The following is a 17,703-nucleotide window of genomic DNA, read 5'->3' as shown; positions in this document are numbered from 1 at the left end:
ATGCCAGTTAACATTCCTGTGGAGTTTCTTCCAGTTTGGACCACTTTGATTTTTTTCGCATTTGTGCTGTTTCCATGGAAACGGCGGCCATTTTTTACCTATCCATATCAAGGTGCACAACTTCACATGGGGGTCTTCATTATAGTAGAGTTCCATCAACATTGGTCCATTGGATTCCAAGAACTCGCGCGGACAAAATGTGTGGAAGAAAAATAAGAAAAAAAAGAAACGTAGAATAACAATATGTCACCCCAACTCCGTTGAGGGTGCCATAATAATATGAAAAAAAGAAACGAACAATAACAATATGTCACCCCAACTCCGTTGAGGGTGCCATAAAAAAGAACGGAACAATAACAATATGTCACCCCAACTCCGTTGAGGGTGCCATAACAATAGAAAATATAAAATTTCATTATAGCAATGAAATGTAATATCTTCAGAAAAGACGGCAGATAAAATTACATTTTAATGAACTTCCTAAAATGGAGTTTTGCCCAACATTTCGCCAGGTAAAACAGGAGTTCAAACCATTGTGAAGTAGGATTGCACAGAATCTTTTGTAATTTCTAATAGATAACTAGCTGACGTTGGTAAGTATTCTGAATACTAATTTTTTATTTGTAAATAATGGTAAAAAGGAATAAATTGATATGTGTGGGAAAATGAATTCAAATATAAGGGAGCTACCATTTGATTTTTAGGGGGAGGGGGGGGGGGGGGGCTAGGATGAAATTTGAAAAAATAGGCAGGACAGGAGTTTTTGAGTAAAAAAAAGGCAGGATGAGACACTTGCAAAAAAAAAAGTCAGGACGACAATTTAGGTAAAAAAAGTCAGGATAAACTAAAAAAAAAAGGCAGGACCGAACAGAGTGAAAAATAAAAATGCAGGACAAATATTACAGCTAAAAAAAAATGCAGGACAAAATTTTTCATCCTAGCATCTTTTTGCTCCTTCAACTGTGCTTCAGGTCTTCTTTGTAGCTTCAAACTTCTTGTGTTTAATCTAGAACTGGGGAAAATGCCAAATAATCAGAGTTTCAGAGTTTGCACTGATATTAAGTTTTGAGCCAAGGCTATCAAGAAATATATTTTGCTACCAGAGGTTTTTTTTAAGAGATATAGATGTAGGTAACATATATTTAAAGGGTACATGTAATTCCTGAGCTCAAATTTACTTCGCCAAACATGTTTTAAATATTTAGAGCTTTTATTCAGATATATATGAATGAAGGTAAAATATATTTTAAGGGTAACTCCCTTAGCTCAAGGTTACCTTCAATGCCAAACATGTTTTGTAAAAATATCTAAAAGTTTTATTTAAAGATACAAATGTAGGTAAAACGCATTTTAAGGGAAACTCCTTAGCTCAAATTTACCATTGCCAAACTTGTTCTGTAAAAATATCTATCTAGAGGTTAATTTCAAAGTTATAAATGTTGGTAAAACATATTTTAAGAGTAAACCCTAAGCTCATATTTACTTTTTCCAAACATGTTGTGTAACATATCCAATTTAGGTCAAATATGTCAATTTCTTTTGATTACGGTGTCTCCTCTTCTGATTTCATTAGGGACTTTTTTTTATATATATATATCAATGATCTTAGAGTGGTGTCAGTTAATCGCCTCATTTTTTACTCGAACAAGCCCAAAACACTTCAGAATCCGACCATAATTGTTTTTGGCGTTCTGCAGAAAACCTTTCGCATATTTAATTCCACACTTGACCCGGCTCGGCCTTAGGTGCAGGCACATTTATAAAAGATGGTGTCTCTATCGTTCGTGATAGGGATTCCTCTTTCGTGATCCAGCACGACTTGAATCGTTAACGTAAAAGCATGCCATACCAGACCGACAATGTCACATTCATTCTTTCTGTTAATTGGTCGCCCTTCCAATCTTCCTTTTGAAGAAGCAAGTAAAAGGGTAAAAGGGAGTATCTCCCTATTCACTTTCGGATCTATTTCCAAAAAACCTTACTTCTTACTTGATGGCTGTAAGCCAAATTGATTGGAGATTTTGTAAATTTCAAACGATCAAATTCCATCAAGGTTCTGGATTTTTAAGGTTTAAAAACAATAACTGTTTCATCATTTTTGGCAGGAATTAAACAATAATTTTGTTTTTCTAGAAATGTTTGATATTTAAATGTGTTATCTTATACTGTCAAATTTCCAGCACGTTCAATAATTTTAAACCATTGTATGTACGTTTAAGGCTATAAGCATATAGATGACATTTCAGATTTACTTTAGAATATGTGTCTACTAAGCATTTTAACTGGTATGCATATTCCTATTGAGATCACGCAATTACATACGTCTACAAATGTTTATGACCGGTTTTTAAAGGGTCCCATAAACATGGTTATATACAATATACCCTAAGCAGAATAATAAGACTTCGGCAAATGATGCATTTTGGGTGGCAATTATTTCCAAAAATGTGCATGTCAAAAAGTAAAATTTTGCAATTTGGTAATTTTGCTGAATTTGGTGTTATTTTAATGCTGTACAACTAATAAAAAAAGCAATACTATTTTAAACCAAAACAGAATGATATTAATTAAGTACATACATTCAAAATACAATTCTAAAGATCGCTTATAGTTTGCACTATGTTTAATTTTAGGACCATGATGGCCCTTATGCCTGCCTTATCCTTTATAGATATTCCAATTAAACACCAAAGTATCAGATAAAACAAAATATGTTGGTGATAAAAACAGTTATCAAAGAGTTCAAATGTATCTAAATATTTATATGTTTTACATTAAACTGATGAACAAACACAGTAAAAGACGATTGTATCATTCAACTAGAGGTTTTCTAGAGCCTGTGTCGCTCTCCTGATTCTACTTCGGATTTGAAAATCATGTAAAAATAGATAATAATCACAGAAGATACTCCCATAATGATTGAGGCCTAATTTAGTTTAACCAATTAAAATTATCCTTAGGATTCCTGAACTGATAGGTTAGAAAGTCGAAAGAGGGGAATCCTCTTTTTATTATTGACTTTTCCAATATTTAGGCGCAATCTTTTTATCATTCAGAAGGTCATCGTCAGAATACCCATATGCTCAGTTTTAATGTATATATTCAAAGCCGTTCTTATTGAATGTCCAAACATAAAATTGCAAAACAACACATCACATGTAAAAAAGAAAAAAAGAAACCAGGATTGGTAAGGGCATACTATACAGTAGAGATTTTTCGGTGATTTCATTTGAAATTTCGATAGAAAGTTAGATTACGGTATGCAAAGAAAATTATGTGCATATTTGATATAAACTACTGGAATTTCATAGTTGAGCACTTTGAAGAGAAGTAGCAATACGTTTGAACAAATAGTCGTAATTCAACCATTTGTTTTGTAAAATGTTCCCTAGGTCCATGGCAGTGCATGCTGTAACACGTTAAGGTTAAACCCAATCACTACTACATGTATGCTGTAAAGTTCAGTGGTGTTCAGCCACAGTGTTTTGGAAATGCAACGATATTGATCATCAAAATTTATATAGCTGGTAACTTGTAAAATATCATGAAATGTTTACCAAACCTCTCTGAAATGTTAAGAAACATGCACAAAAACTTCTACATAATGAAAAACCCAGCTTCTTAAATAGTATTCTACTAAATTACTTTGAGAAATGAAAGGAAGCACAAAAGATAAATCTCACAAAAGAATTTATTTGCATCTCTGTCCGACATTAGTCATGGATTGTTTAATGTAGACAACACAGCTAGGTCGTGGACTTTTATAGCTGACTATACGATAAGGTTTTTTCCATGTTGAAGGAGGTCTTGTGACCTTTAATTTATAGCCTTTGTTTTCGTTATTCAACCTATGGTGACGAATTGTCTCATTTGCAATCAAACCAAATGTTCGTATTCTTATATTATCCCACTTACTTTATAACTGTATCACATTTTGTCATGTCGGTCCTTTGTATAATTAAAATCATGCTAAATAATTGAAAACAATTCAAACGTAAAAACTAACGGCCTAATAACTGTAACTTTTCTCAGAAACTACCTTACAGAATGACTTCATATTTGGTCATATTTTGGTGTAAACACTTTTCTGCTTTGTCAGATTCCCAAATTTATACAAGAAGGGATATGCTAAGCACGTATAGAGGTGTGTTTTTGTTTTGGTCTACCATACCGGGTTTAGTATTTATAACTGTGTCCTTTTAAAAAGTAAAAATCACAAAAATACTGAACTCCAAAGAAAATTCAAAAAGTCTGTAATCAAATGGCAAAAATCAAAAGCTAAAACAGGCATTTTCTTATGTAGAAAATGATGGATTAAACCTAGTTTAAAGCTAGCAAAACTCTCACTTATATGACAGTCGCATCAAATTCCATTAAATTGATGTTGACAACGATGTGTGAACAAAACAAACAGACATTTAACTTACAGTTCTTTTTCATACACATTTTATGTATTTCACTGGGCTAATATTAAAAAGCCGTTAAACTCTACATCTTGCGATGTACTTATTCAAGTCAGGAACAGTATGAGGCGTTCTGTTTATTCATTATATTATTGTATTTAAAATGAAGTCAATAGTATTATCTTGAATTTGAAAAAAATCAAATCAACCTTTTCAATTTTGAGTTTCTGTTCACCCTTACTTCCACATCATAAATACATAACTTGTACATATCTATCTGCGGGTAAAAAGAGTAAATACTTGACTTTCATCTTTAATACCGACAAAAAATAGAGCAGCATGTTTGTTTTTCACTTAAACAGCTTTCTAAGTTGTTTTATCAGTTTTTTTCGCTATGAATTGCGAGTTTGACACAAAACAAGGGCACATCTGCCACTTTAAAAGCCGGTGTATTTGGACAATTAAGGATGTTTGCTTGTCATGTTTTGATATTTTTGTCAGATTTTCGAAATCTCTGGTTATCCCTTTGAATGTGTTAATAAATTTTGTCAATGGACCCCCATTTTTCTTTTTATAAATCTTTTCAATGTATAAATATAAGCCATTTGCAAAAGTCTTATAAAATCTTATTCATTTTTAATAGTTTTTGAGAACCTTAACTGGTCAATAATAAATTTATGAAAAATCAAGAGAGAACATTTTCCCGCCAAAATTCTAATGGTTAATATCTCGAAAATAAGCACATTGACCCCTATATTTTTTTTGCTTTTTTGATTCCTCAATTAATCCCCTATCAATATATACTAGTTTTATGGAAAGTTATTTATTTTGAAACTGAGCAGCGAACTTCCTTAAGTGTTGTCCTTTCAATGTATTGCACATGAATTGGGGAGATTTTCATTATTGATTACAACAGTCTCCAAAGTAATGAATTATAATTTGAAAAATATTTTGAGATCTTGGATCCAAACGAATTTGTTATGTTATGTAAACATTGAAACCTTGGTATCATTGAAGAAGAATGCCATTACTTGTTAGAATGTACAATTTAAAAGGCAGCAGGCAATTTTACATCGATAAATGCTATTTTCTCGTCTTGATAAGATAATGTTGAATGACACGGATGCACCCATTAAACAAAAAGTCCAGCTTAAACGACATGTAAGTATATTATAAAGTGTGTGAAACAGGTGGGTTCTCCGGGCTAAAATACATATTCTTTTAAAACAATCCAAATGTATGTATTTGTTAGTACACGTATTCCTGTACATATTTTGAACCCTCTATTTACTTATGCATCTGTAATGTTAATGAGTATAAAGATATTGTATTATATTGATATTTAAGATGAGGATTTTTTTATAACAAAATAAATCTGCAATTATACATTTAGAATTTCAATGAGTATTTTTTTTTACATATATTCTGTAGGGGATCAGCAAGAAATCTGTTAACTGAGCTTCCTAAAGTTCAATTCAATAATTTAAAGAATACACAACGGAGTTTACGTTGTTCATCGTATATTTATTTTTGTTTCTGTTTGTGTAGAGCAAAGAACCAGGTATGTATGCAGTTACACCCGTTCTTCTCGTTTGTTTATGGACATATGCAATTGGTGTATATTTACCTTGTTTGACTAATGAATCAAAGAAAGACTTGGACGACTCAAGAACAGCTTTGACCTCTTTGGAAACTTATCTTGGAAGTACCGTAAACACAATTGAAAGCGACATCCAGAAAACCCTTAATACCCTAAAAAGTCATTTAGGAACGTTAAAAAGTAATGTTGGGAGCAAAGTAAAGAACCTTGATGGTGACCTTCAAGTTCTGATGGGGGATTTCAAAAGTAAGTTTTAGCTTTGTGCATTTGGTGAACTATTATCAAACATTAAAGGTATAGAGGAGTGTAAAAGAATCCTTTCTGCAAGTAATTATTATAAAAACGGATCGTCAGCAAAAGACTCCTCAGTGTCGCTCGAATAGAACAAGGGAAAAAGGTCAAATAAAGTATGAAATTGAAGAGCATTGAGAACCAGAATTCAAAAAGATTTTGAAAATTCAACAAGTACAAGTTTGATGATTAATTAATTTAGAGTTCTGACCATAGTAACAAAATTTCATCTAAACAGAGAAGTACTGACTTCAGCTATGAAGCAAATACAAAAAAGAAATCGCTTATTCAATGTGGTCGCAAACAGAACTAAGTATGGAACCGATTTCTTATGAAGGTACATGTAATTGCTAAACATGCGGCTGCCATATCAATTGTTCTCGACTTGGGTTGATTTTTAGGTATTGCATATAAACCATAAATACTATGTGTTGACTATTTGATGTCGTTAAATCGTTTGGTGCCGGTTTCGTCATTCGTTTCAAAAACTGAAAACAACACGTTTAATAATTTTATGCGTCTGACGCGCTTTTATGCATTTTCCACGAACGCTCAAATCCAAACATTTGAAATCTGAGGATGTATAAGTATCGAAACCGTTTAAAATTAACGTTTGTTTTTATTTCAGAAAAGAAGTGGGTTAAACATAACGGACATTGTTATTTTTATAGTACCGAATTACTTGATTGGTTTTCAGCAGAAGTAAGTTGTCATTTGTATCGTTTGTCTTTTTCATTTTTAGCCATGGCGTTGTCAGTTTATTTTCGATTTATGAGTTTGACTGTCCCTCTGGTATCTTTCGTCCCTCTTTTGTGGCTTGCATTGATTATTACAAAAACTGTATAGTTTGATCAAGCCAATCTTTTGCAGAGTAATGTGTTCTGTTTATGTTATTCCTTTTAATGCATATGCAACTATTCCAGTCATAATTAGGTTCGATAACTCTGTATGTGACTGGTTTAATTATGGTTATGTAAAATGTACTGGTTACCCAAGTAATAATTTCAAAATATATATATATATAGATATTGCATCTTTGTTTCAACCCATCCGTGGTTTCCTTTCGTTGATATAAAATATTATCATAAAATGATTTCATAAACAATCGTATAATACTAATATATATATTAAGTCTTGTCAAAATTTACATCGTGATTAGGTCACGTTGCCATGTTTGTTTTGTTTGATCACGTTGATGACTTAATTAATATCTTCACAATCTTGCTTTATCCTTAATTATCATACGAGTTACAATAACGTGTCATATTTAATTGCAATACAAACAGTTAAATCTTATTGAATTATTTGCATGTGTAAACTAAGTGTCGAACATCCTCTACGTTTGAAATTATTTGGTCGCCATTTTGTTATATGTAACTTCGAAATTTTATCAAAACAAATAGCATGTATCCACTTTCACAGAGGGAAATAGTGTTTAAATATATGCTGCATTAAGGTAAGACAATTATTGAAAAGACATGCATCTAACAATTTTACGATTTTCATCGTACAAATCTTCAAAAATATATATGTCCATGTCGCCCCACGCTATCAATGTTCTAAACTGCATGATCGGTGCATGTAAATCTTTATTTTTAGTGTGAGAGACTATTTCTAATAAATATATTGAAGAACATGTGAAAAAAGAAATTTCTTAAGTACAAAAAGACACACTTTGATAAATATTTGAAATATTACTTTTTGATTTATAACTAAATGAATACCGGCATGTCGTGTCGTTATGAACCTTCAACAGTGTCCACCATTTTGAAAATATTGCTGAAGACTGCCAAAATATGAACTTTTCAAACAAATTTCGAAGCAAAAAGTTTAATACCTGAACTGATATGGTTTGCCATTTACTTAAAATAAATATGTTGTCGATCTTTTTAGAGGTTGGAAGGATATAAGTAACAATAAATTAATTGAGAAAATTGATTTTACAAAAAGGTCCCATTGCAATTTTGTCGAGTTTAAACGAAGATGTCAACGGAGGCTGTGTGGCTATGTCACCTCAATTTTCAAACTTATTTCGAAGCACGAAATCATATTTCTGAACTGAAACTTAAAACATATTTAATTGTAAAAATTTATAAACTGTAAAACGCGGGGTTGGAAGGAAAAATATACTTTATAACAAAAAAGTTATGACCGTTTTATCTATGTACCCCGTTCACTTTCATTGATAATCTATCGGCCATTAATGATATACAACAGAAGTGTAAAAGTCACGTGATGACGGAGATAGTTGGATATGGCTAACTCAAGGATCCTTCACAGTAAGCAGTCCTAATAAACAAACTCAGTGTATATAAAAAATACGTATAACAATATTAACATCATTATCTATCTTATGATAACTTGATCAATAAAGGCATGTTTCCTTCAACGCACAACGCAAACCAAATGAAAAATATTATTGGATTTCAAAAACAATAAAAGTCTTTTGAATTGTTTTACATTTGTCATTTCGGCTTTCGGGGCTTTTTATAGCTGACTAATCGGTATAACTTTGGATATTGTTGAAGAACGCATATTGACCTATAGTGGTTAATCTCTGTTTCATTTGGTCTCTACAGAATAGTATTCTCATGGCATTCATACCACATTTCCTTTTGTATACATACATATATGCACATATTGAGAAGAACCGTATGCACTATCATTTACACAGTTTGAAAAAAAAACAATATTGAAAAACTAAACTTGTTGATAACTATTCGAAAAAAGTGCTCCAGAAATGTTTACATCGCATAACATCCTTAAAAGAAACAAAAAAAGAAAAAAGTCTCACTTAAAGCGATAAGTGAAGTGACAGAATATTATATGCAAATTCAAATATCATCATAAAGAAACGTCGTAGCTGGCAACTTGTAAACAAAGTTTCCTCTCAAAAGACAAAAATACAGATTATTAAACATGCATTATAAGTATTGGTATATACTTGTCAACAAAAGAAACGATACAAGGCAATGTTTTCCCCATATATGATAAAATTAGGTGCACTTAGCCAGATAAATAATCGCTCAATTTGTCTTTTATTTACAGAGTGTTATTTTTCCTCTTATCAAAAGCAGTGATTTAAGGCAAATACGCTTATTATTTTACAATTTTGTTATTTAAAAAGTCATGTATTCACCCAAATTAAAAATAAAAATGATTAAAGATCTTATAACTTAAAACTTTTAAAACATGGTCTGCTTAAAATTTTGAATGCCTTTGCAGATATTTGATTACTTAAGTCTCATCTTCGAAATTAAGTGTTTTTGTCTTCATTTTCTGCAAAATAAATGTGACACTTGTATAAAAGCCCGGTATTTTCTAACTTTACAATTGGGTCAGATTCTTTTAATCATATGCATTAGATTTGCGTAGGAATGTTTGTCATTGGATATTTTAACCGTTTTTCCTATTTATAATATAATATGAAAAGTGAGTGTTCAAACATGTATATCGTTCCTTTTTTGACTGGTATATAACCAATTTATATCATTACAAAACGTAGGAAAACTGTAACGACAAGATAAAACGCATAGTTAAAACAAAAACAGATGAAATATCCATAATTCCGACGATGTAAATTAATGTAGTTTGCATGGCCGTGTTCCATCAAGACATCTAATTGCGCCCATGATCCTTTCAAACTACCTCTTTGACAAAAGAATTGCACTCTGATATTCGACGTCCAAAGTGCAGTCAGGTTCATTCTAAACTAACTTACAAAACATATTTCCCTTTATGGGTGAATGTAAACGAATTTCTGTTATCTTTGTTTCAGGGACATATACGTACATATCTTTTTATTCGTATAAAAAGACAAATTATGTCGAAAACAAATTGAACTGGATCAAAGCTAACTAACACGATAGTTAATCTGTAGCTTTGAAGAAAATAATGAAATTACTAATACCTTTTGTTTTCGTTGTAGCGTCGATGCAGGGAAATTGGTGGATACATCGTAAAAGTCGACGATTCTTCCGAAAATACGTGGATTACTGATAACAAACCTAACAGTGCGTGCATAAAGTGATGATATACGTTATTAACCATTACTTTTGTAACAGTTAATAGTTAATTCTTACACCTTATTCTTAAATTTATATCTTAATTAAATATGATAAAGTAGTGCGAATATTATACGCTAAATCAACAGTTTATTCAAACATTGCTCTACAATTTTCATTTATTAATTTTGTCAATGTTTATTTTGTAGAATCTGTATGTTACTGGATCGGATTGACAGACTTGAAGGAAGGAGATTGGCGTTGGACTTTCGATCAGTCACGTGCCACGTACAAGTCATGGTACAGTGGGTATGGTGCAAAGGGAACTACATACAATTGCGTTGCTTACACTTATGGATCAAGTGGACTCAGACTTTGGTTTGATCAAACTTGCTCGACAAAGTATTACTACATCTGTGAAAGTAACTTTTGTAAGTTCACATAACGTTTATTGATACAAATTATATATGTATATATAGAGAAATAATTTTAATTAAAGAAAATTCAAAAGACATATGTTAAACACAAATAACGAAATAAAAAAAAAATACGCTAGTGGCTATAGTGCAAAAGGAACTTCAATCAAATGCATTTAAAACGTAACTTTTGAAAGTCCATTTAATGTATTACTACAATTTTTATATAGAGAAGAAATATCTTTAAAAATAGAAAATCATCAAGATGCATAAAACATTAGAATTAAATATTATTCGATAAGGTTGATAGCACACACAATTCGTCAGTGTTATACACTTGAGTCATATTTCATCTGCATGTTGAAAAGGTATTATTATAGATAACATGGTTATACTTTTGTTTTTACTTTTTCTTTTAGGTTTTTAAAGATTAGAAAGAAGATGTAGAGTTACATGCATATCTAGTCTTATTAAAATTTGCTTATGAAATACTGATTTTTTTCATTTTTCCAATAATATTGCTAGTGGGTTGCTGCTTATGTATGATACATTCCTTGGAGGGGATTCGCAATTGGTAGTAATAAATCATAAAATTTAAAAGAAAAAAGACACACCATGGGTCTTAAATCTTCACACAGAAACCTAATTATTGAGCAACAAGAACCTCGCCTAAAACTGTACTGAAATCAAGTGCGCCGAAATATTTTCAATTATAGCTACATTACTGGCATTAGGTGGGGTTGTGGTACTAACAAACGGTATACATCCTGGGTCATCTTTGATTCAAAACCGGTAAAATAAAACATCATTGCCAATGTTATACTATCAATCAAATGACTTAAATATTATCATTAAAAAGCAAGGGATAAATGAATCATGTATGCACAGAACCCCTTAATCACAGAAATCAGAAAAGAGAAACATGGAATACTATTTTTTTTATCTAAACAACATGTTCTCTACTGTGGATTCGTTGGATACCAAGTTCGTGGATTTCATTGATAAAGGTGAACCTCGAATTCAATTGCCCAACGCAAAAATTTTGTCAAAACAGCGAAATCCAATACTCACAATAATACTTTTTTTTTCCAAACCACGAAAATTGGTATCGACTAAAATAGATTAATCCGCATTATATACATGTTCTGCCCCTATGTTGTTATTTACAATAGAAAAATAATATTCATGTAGGGGAAATTAAATTGTCCCTCACCATCCATTTCTACATAATATACATATAAATAAAAAAGAGGACATTGGTCAATTTGTTACACTTATTTTCTTGATTGGTAAACAGCGTATGCTCGCATACATTTAATATTTTCTTAAAGTTGTCAACACATAATATTGACATTTATTTCTTTCAAGTTTTATTCTTTGAACATTTTTTAAAAGGATTATATAACAGGAGCCTGACTGGCTCAACTGTTATATTTGTGCTTAAATCTTTCATTAATGATTAATTTTGCTTTTCAATATATTATTAATGAGTGGCGTTAAAATGACATTTTCATGTTCATTTAAACTGTCATATTTTCTCCAAAACCAAACAAACGTATTTTACCCATATGTTCCATTTTAGCCATAGTGTCTATGTTTCTTGACGTACAAGGAAATAAGAAATATTTTTTAAACTAGATTCATTTAAGAAGATTTTTAAAGTTAAAAAACATAAACATCTTGTGTAAAATTATCCATAAAGTGGTAAAGGAGTCTAAATTAAAAATGATAGAATTTATTCATAGTTTGCCAAAACGTAGTTTATATAATATACGGACATCTCGCATCATTTTTATGGTTTTGTTTAGTTGGAAAGGGAGGGTTTGGCGCCAAAAAAGTAATTAAACCCCGGCAATTATGTATGTGCCTATTCCAAGTTTAGAGTATGTAATTAAGTGGTTGTCGTTCGTTGCTGTATATCATATTTGTTTATCGTTCATAGTTTTCTACATAAATCAGGCCGTTATTTTGCCGTTTGAATTGTTTTATATTTGTCATTTCGGGGCATTTTATAGCTGATTATCTAGTATTGGTTTTACTTTTTGTTGAAGGCCATGCGGTGACCTACAGTTGTCAATGTATGTGTCATTTATTTTCTTGAGGAGAGTTGTCTAATTGCCTTTCATACAACAACTTATTTTTATATTTACAGTCATTAACCCTTTTGACCATGTGCTTACATTGATAATAATTTTTTGATATACATTCGGAACGATTGATGGTAGTTTCATTCGAAAATAATTTTCTAAGCCAAACTAAATAATGAAGAACGGAGATAATATACTATTCTATTCTATTTGCTCGGAAACGGGCCCTTTAGTTGGATTCAATAAACGTTCTAAGACGTTTTCTTATTTTTATACCAATCGTTAGACATAGTTATTATTTATCTACTTAAGATACAAAAATAACAATAATAAAAACATTTTGACTTAATACAATAGATAAACATTACCGTAATGAGTAAAATCCTAATGTCGACTTTGGGATTTTTTCGGTAAATAATGGAAAAGGATTTCTCCTCTGTCGAATATAATTCCATAGCGGCAATGGATATAAATAATTGAGCGATGTTTAACATCTTTAAAAGTTCATATACTATTCATTAGTGTGTTAAATAGTTTCATTCTATCTATAATACTAAAATTACGAGGTCCAATTTGTCAGCCGTCATCGGGTAAAAACGACAAGTCAAAGAATTCAACTCTTTATAGAACTAATATAGGACAATGGTGTAGATTAAAAATTACACCACCCCAGACCCTTTTGTTTTCCACATAATTAATATTGCCAATAATTAACAAGTTCCGGGTCGAATCCAATACCGATACCAATAGTATATTCATCTGTTAGCTATTACCTTATCTGTACGTTCCGCATTTGACAGGCGCACCACCAAGCGGTGTATTTATATCTATAATACTAAAATTACGAGGTCAAATTTGTCAGCCGTCATCACGTAAAAACGACGAATCACAGAATTCAACTTTATATATAACTAATATGGTACAAAGGTGTAGATTAAAAATTACACCACTCCAGGCCCTTTTGTTTTCCACGTAATTAATATTGCCAATAATTAAGAAGTTCCGGTCGAGTCCGCTACCGATACCAATAGTATATTCACCTGTTACCTATTACCTTATCTGTACGTTCCGCATCTGACAGGCGCACCACCAAACGTTGTATTCGGGATTAATATGCTATATACACGGATCATAACCACAGGGTTGACACTACTAAATTGTCAAATTGTTACCTATTGTAGTATTTTAATCAGTAATTTTCTAAGATAACAATACGAATACTAAAAATCTGGACTAAAAATAAGGCGTATAGGTACAGTTTTCAATTTGTTAGTGGACATGACGTAAAACAGCGAAGCAAAGAATTCAACTTTACTTATAACTTATATAGGACAATGCTGTTGATTTAAAAATACTCCATTCAAGGACCTTTTGTTTTCCAAATAATTAATATTACCAATAATTGATAAGTTCCAGTTCGACGGGTTCAAACAGAAAGACTTGAAAGCAGAGACAAACTGTGTATCTTATAATCGGCATGACTTTATCAGATGACAATACTAATACTAAAATAAGGCTTGCGCATAGTTATATACTTTAATTCAGTCACGGACCCGTGATATCACGGGTGTGTTCTAGTATAATACTAAAATTACGAGGTCCAATTTGTCAGCCGTCATCGGGTAAAAACGACAAATCAAAGAATTCAACTCTATATAGAACTAATATAGGACAATGGTGTAGATTAAAAATTACACCACCCCAGACCCTTTTGTTTTCCACATAATTAATATTGCCAATAATTTACAAGTTCCGGGTCAAATCCGATACCGGTACCAATAGTATATTCACCTGTTAGCTATTACCTTATCTGTACGTTCCGCATTTGACAGGCGCACCACCAAGCGGTGTATTTAGGATTTTGCTAAATACACGGGTCATAATCAAAGGGATGACACTACTAAATTCTATCATTGTCAAATTGTTCCCTATTGTAGTTTTATTCAGCAATCAGCAACTTTCTAAGATAACAAATATAGGACAATGCTGTTGATTAAAAAATACTCTATTCCTGGATAGCCAGGACCTTTTGTTTTCCAAATAATTAATATTACCAATAATTGATAAGTTCCAGGTCGATTGGTTCAAACAGAAAGATTTGAAAGCAAAAAAAACTATGTATCTTATAATCGACATGACTTTATCAGATGACAATACCAATTACTAAAATAAGGCTTAGGCATAGTTATATACTTTAAGTCAGTCACGGACCCGCGATATCACGGGTGTGTACTTGTATGTATATATAAAAGGGTAAAACCTTTCAGCATACTGTTCTTTTCCTTATAGAGATAAACTTACTGATAAGGATACTATATATAGTTATCCGAAATATTTAATATTTGTTCATGCTTTTATTTTCTGTTTGGGTGATGTACCATTTTAGACTAGCTTATTATACATAAACAAACCTATCGACTCCTTATTTAAAACATACTATTACAGGAAAATACAAAAAGTAATAAGGTATAAATAGAAATCTTAGTGTAATCTGTAAACTGGACAGATGTTTATAATCTGCTGTTTCACTGTCTCAACTGTTGTTATTTTCACTATTCTCAAATTCAGCAGTGCAAATTTTTTTATTTCAAGCAGGTGACAGCATAAATTTTATTCAGCTACAGTGCAAAACATAATTTTTTTTTCGATCAGCTAGGCCATCAAAATATTTTTTTCAAAAAAATCCCAGTCCCCCCCCCCCCCCCGATAAGAAAATGGTTGTTGCCTAAATATCCCATCTTTATTTTACAAAAGTTTCAATATGCAAAAGAAGGGTCCTGTCGTTGTTCCATTTTTGTGTTGTTGTTGCATGTACAGATATCCATATCCTTTCCATTTTTTATACCCAGAATGTTACGGTTGCAAGAATTTGACTCCTAATTGCATCGATGACATTTTAGGAATCATAATTATTTGTGCATTAATTGGTGTTAAGTGCATAATTCTATATTTATTTAGGGTTTCTATCAAATATTGAAAATCATGAGGTTATCTTAGCTGTATTTGGCAAAACTTTAAGGAATTTTCGGTTCTCAATGCCCTTCAACTTCGTGCTTTATTCGGCTTTTTTTTAAATTTATTCGAACGGCACTGGTGAGTCTTTTGTAGACGAAACGCGCGTCTGATTCAATTATAAAATTTTAATCCTGGTTTGTATGATGTGTTTATTTACCTATAGTTAACAACATAAGAAAAAACGTATAGAAATCACCTATTTCAGGTGAAGGTTATTGTATTAAATGCAACGAAACTTTGTGTGAAATTTTACTACAGAACTAATAACAATGGTTACTTCTTTATTTGAAACAAGGATTAATTCTCTATAGTTTATTTATAAGTGTTCATTTAACATTTTATAGTGATAGGGGTATTACCTCAATGGTATTATCACTGAATAAAACACCTAAGCAGTTGTTTTTTCTATGAGGTTAATTATCTTATATTTAAAAATGCTAATCGTTTAATCTTTATCTATTTAAGTACTTTTATTAATTTTTTTAAACCTAAATTTGGAAACAGTATGTGAATACTTATATTTTGTTTAGTCTAAACTAAATCCTTTTCAATACTTGAATAACAATTTTTTTATAAAGGATTGTGATATTTCACGTAAATATACGCTGTAAGATACACAACGTTAAAGAAATAAGATTTTTACAATTGGCATTTGATCATTTGGCTTAAATAAACTGATAAAGTAAAAAAAAATATTCAAAACGATTAAAACGCAGAACCTGCCAAAGGTTTTAACATTTAAAAAAAAATCCGAATAAATAATTAAGGAGGTGTAAAGGGCAGTGAATAAAAAAAGTTAAAAAATACTAAATATGTCTATTAAGAAGTTGAATAGCTTTAAGGTCCCAAAGTTTAGAAAGTTGCTGCTGTTAAAAATGGATAAAGTAATATTCCACGGTAGAAAACTATTAACATTCAGAAAATATCAATGTTTTGTTAACAGTTAATTTAGATTTATGACCATATCAAAGAAATATTATTCCATTATCGAACTTTCGACTACTTGCCTGGATGATATTCTCGTGGATGAATCTTCCTGTAAGTTATTGAAAATTGAAAGTAACTTCGTTTAATAAATATTAAACAAAACAGAAAACACATGAAAAAACACAAAAAAATCAAAAAATCTATTTGAATCTTTAATTTTACACAAGAAAAATAAGTCACAGAAACCGTCAACCCTCGACATTGTAACATTTTTTGAATTTATTTGATGATAACGGGAACTTCATTTAACTTCAAAAGGGAGGGATGGGGGTTATGTTTTTTTCCTGCTCCTGATTGTGATCCCCTATTTGATTCGAAACACAACAGGTGCCACATGTGAAGCAGGATCTTCTTACCCTTCCGGAGCACCTGTTTTGTATGTTGTGCCTTGTTTTCTTTTCTTTGTCGGTTTGTCGTTTTCTTTTTGAAGATTTTTTTTATTGAGATATGAAACGGCATCCAAATAATTTATCTTATAAATAATCGCAATTTTACTTATGATCCTTGAACGATATAAAAAGTGTAGAAGGTTCAATTGTGTCAAATAGATCCTGTTTACCTGATAATTTTGTTTATACAATGACAGTATTAGTGTATTGGTTACCTTATACCTTTAACATCTTTTGTACTTTGTTATTTTGTATATGTTAATTTCTTATTTAACCTTAAATCCTTTCAAATATTTCTTTTGGTGAATAACATTAGAATAAATACTAGTATTCAATCTTGATATATTAATATTTTATATTTTATGTTGAGTCTATAATGAATACCAGGTTTAACCCACCATTTTTTAAATGTCCTGTACCAAGTCAGGAAAATGGCCATGGTTATATTATAGTTCGTTTCTGTGTGTGTTACATTTTAATGTTGTGTTTCTGTTGTGTCCTATGTCTCCTC

At 31.2% G+C, this 17,703-nt stretch overlaps 1 protein-coding gene across 1 annotated transcript; it reads left to right on the top strand.

Annotated features, from left to right (window-relative positions):
* The first annotated feature begins 491 nt into the window (after window positions 1-491).
* On the top strand, window positions 492-11,203 carry LOC139498866 (perlucin-like protein). Its single transcript, XM_071287450.1, has 6 exons — window positions 492-593; window positions 5,952-6,249; window positions 6,923-6,996; window positions 10,223-10,307; window positions 10,508-10,729; window positions 11,134-11,203. The coding sequence occupies exons 2-6, from the start codon at window positions 5,967-5,969 to the stop codon at window positions 11,139-11,141; spliced, it is 672 nt and encodes a 223-aa protein (XP_071143551.1). The 5' UTR covers window positions 492-593; window positions 5,952-5,966; the 3' UTR covers window positions 11,142-11,203.
* The last annotated feature ends 6,500 nt before the right edge of the window (window positions 11,204-17,703 follow it).

The sequence above is a fragment of the Mytilus edulis genome, chromosome 12 (assembly GCF_963676685.1).
Source record: "Mytilus edulis chromosome 12, xbMytEdul2.2, whole genome shotgun sequence".
Lineage (NCBI taxonomy): Eukaryota > Metazoa > Mollusca > Bivalvia > Mytilida > Mytilidae > Mytilus > Mytilus edulis.
The sequence above is the reverse complement of the archived record's forward strand: the minus strand, read 5'-3'. Positions and strand labels throughout refer to the sequence as shown.

Excerpts from the sequence above, each read along its gene's own strand:
- LOC139498866 (XM_071287450.1), top strand. The coding sequence starts at position 5,967 with ATGTATGCAGTTACACCCGTTCTTCTCGTTTGTTTATGGACATATGCA. Across the intron at positions 6,997-10,222 it reads TTGATTGGTTTTCAGCAGAA|CGTCGATGCAGGGAAATTGG; the intron begins GTAAGTTGTCAT and ends TTTTCGTTGTAG. Across the intron at positions 10,308-10,507 it reads TACTGATAACAAACCTAACA|AATCTGTATGTTACTGGATC; the intron begins GTGCGTGCATAA and ends TTTATTTTGTAG.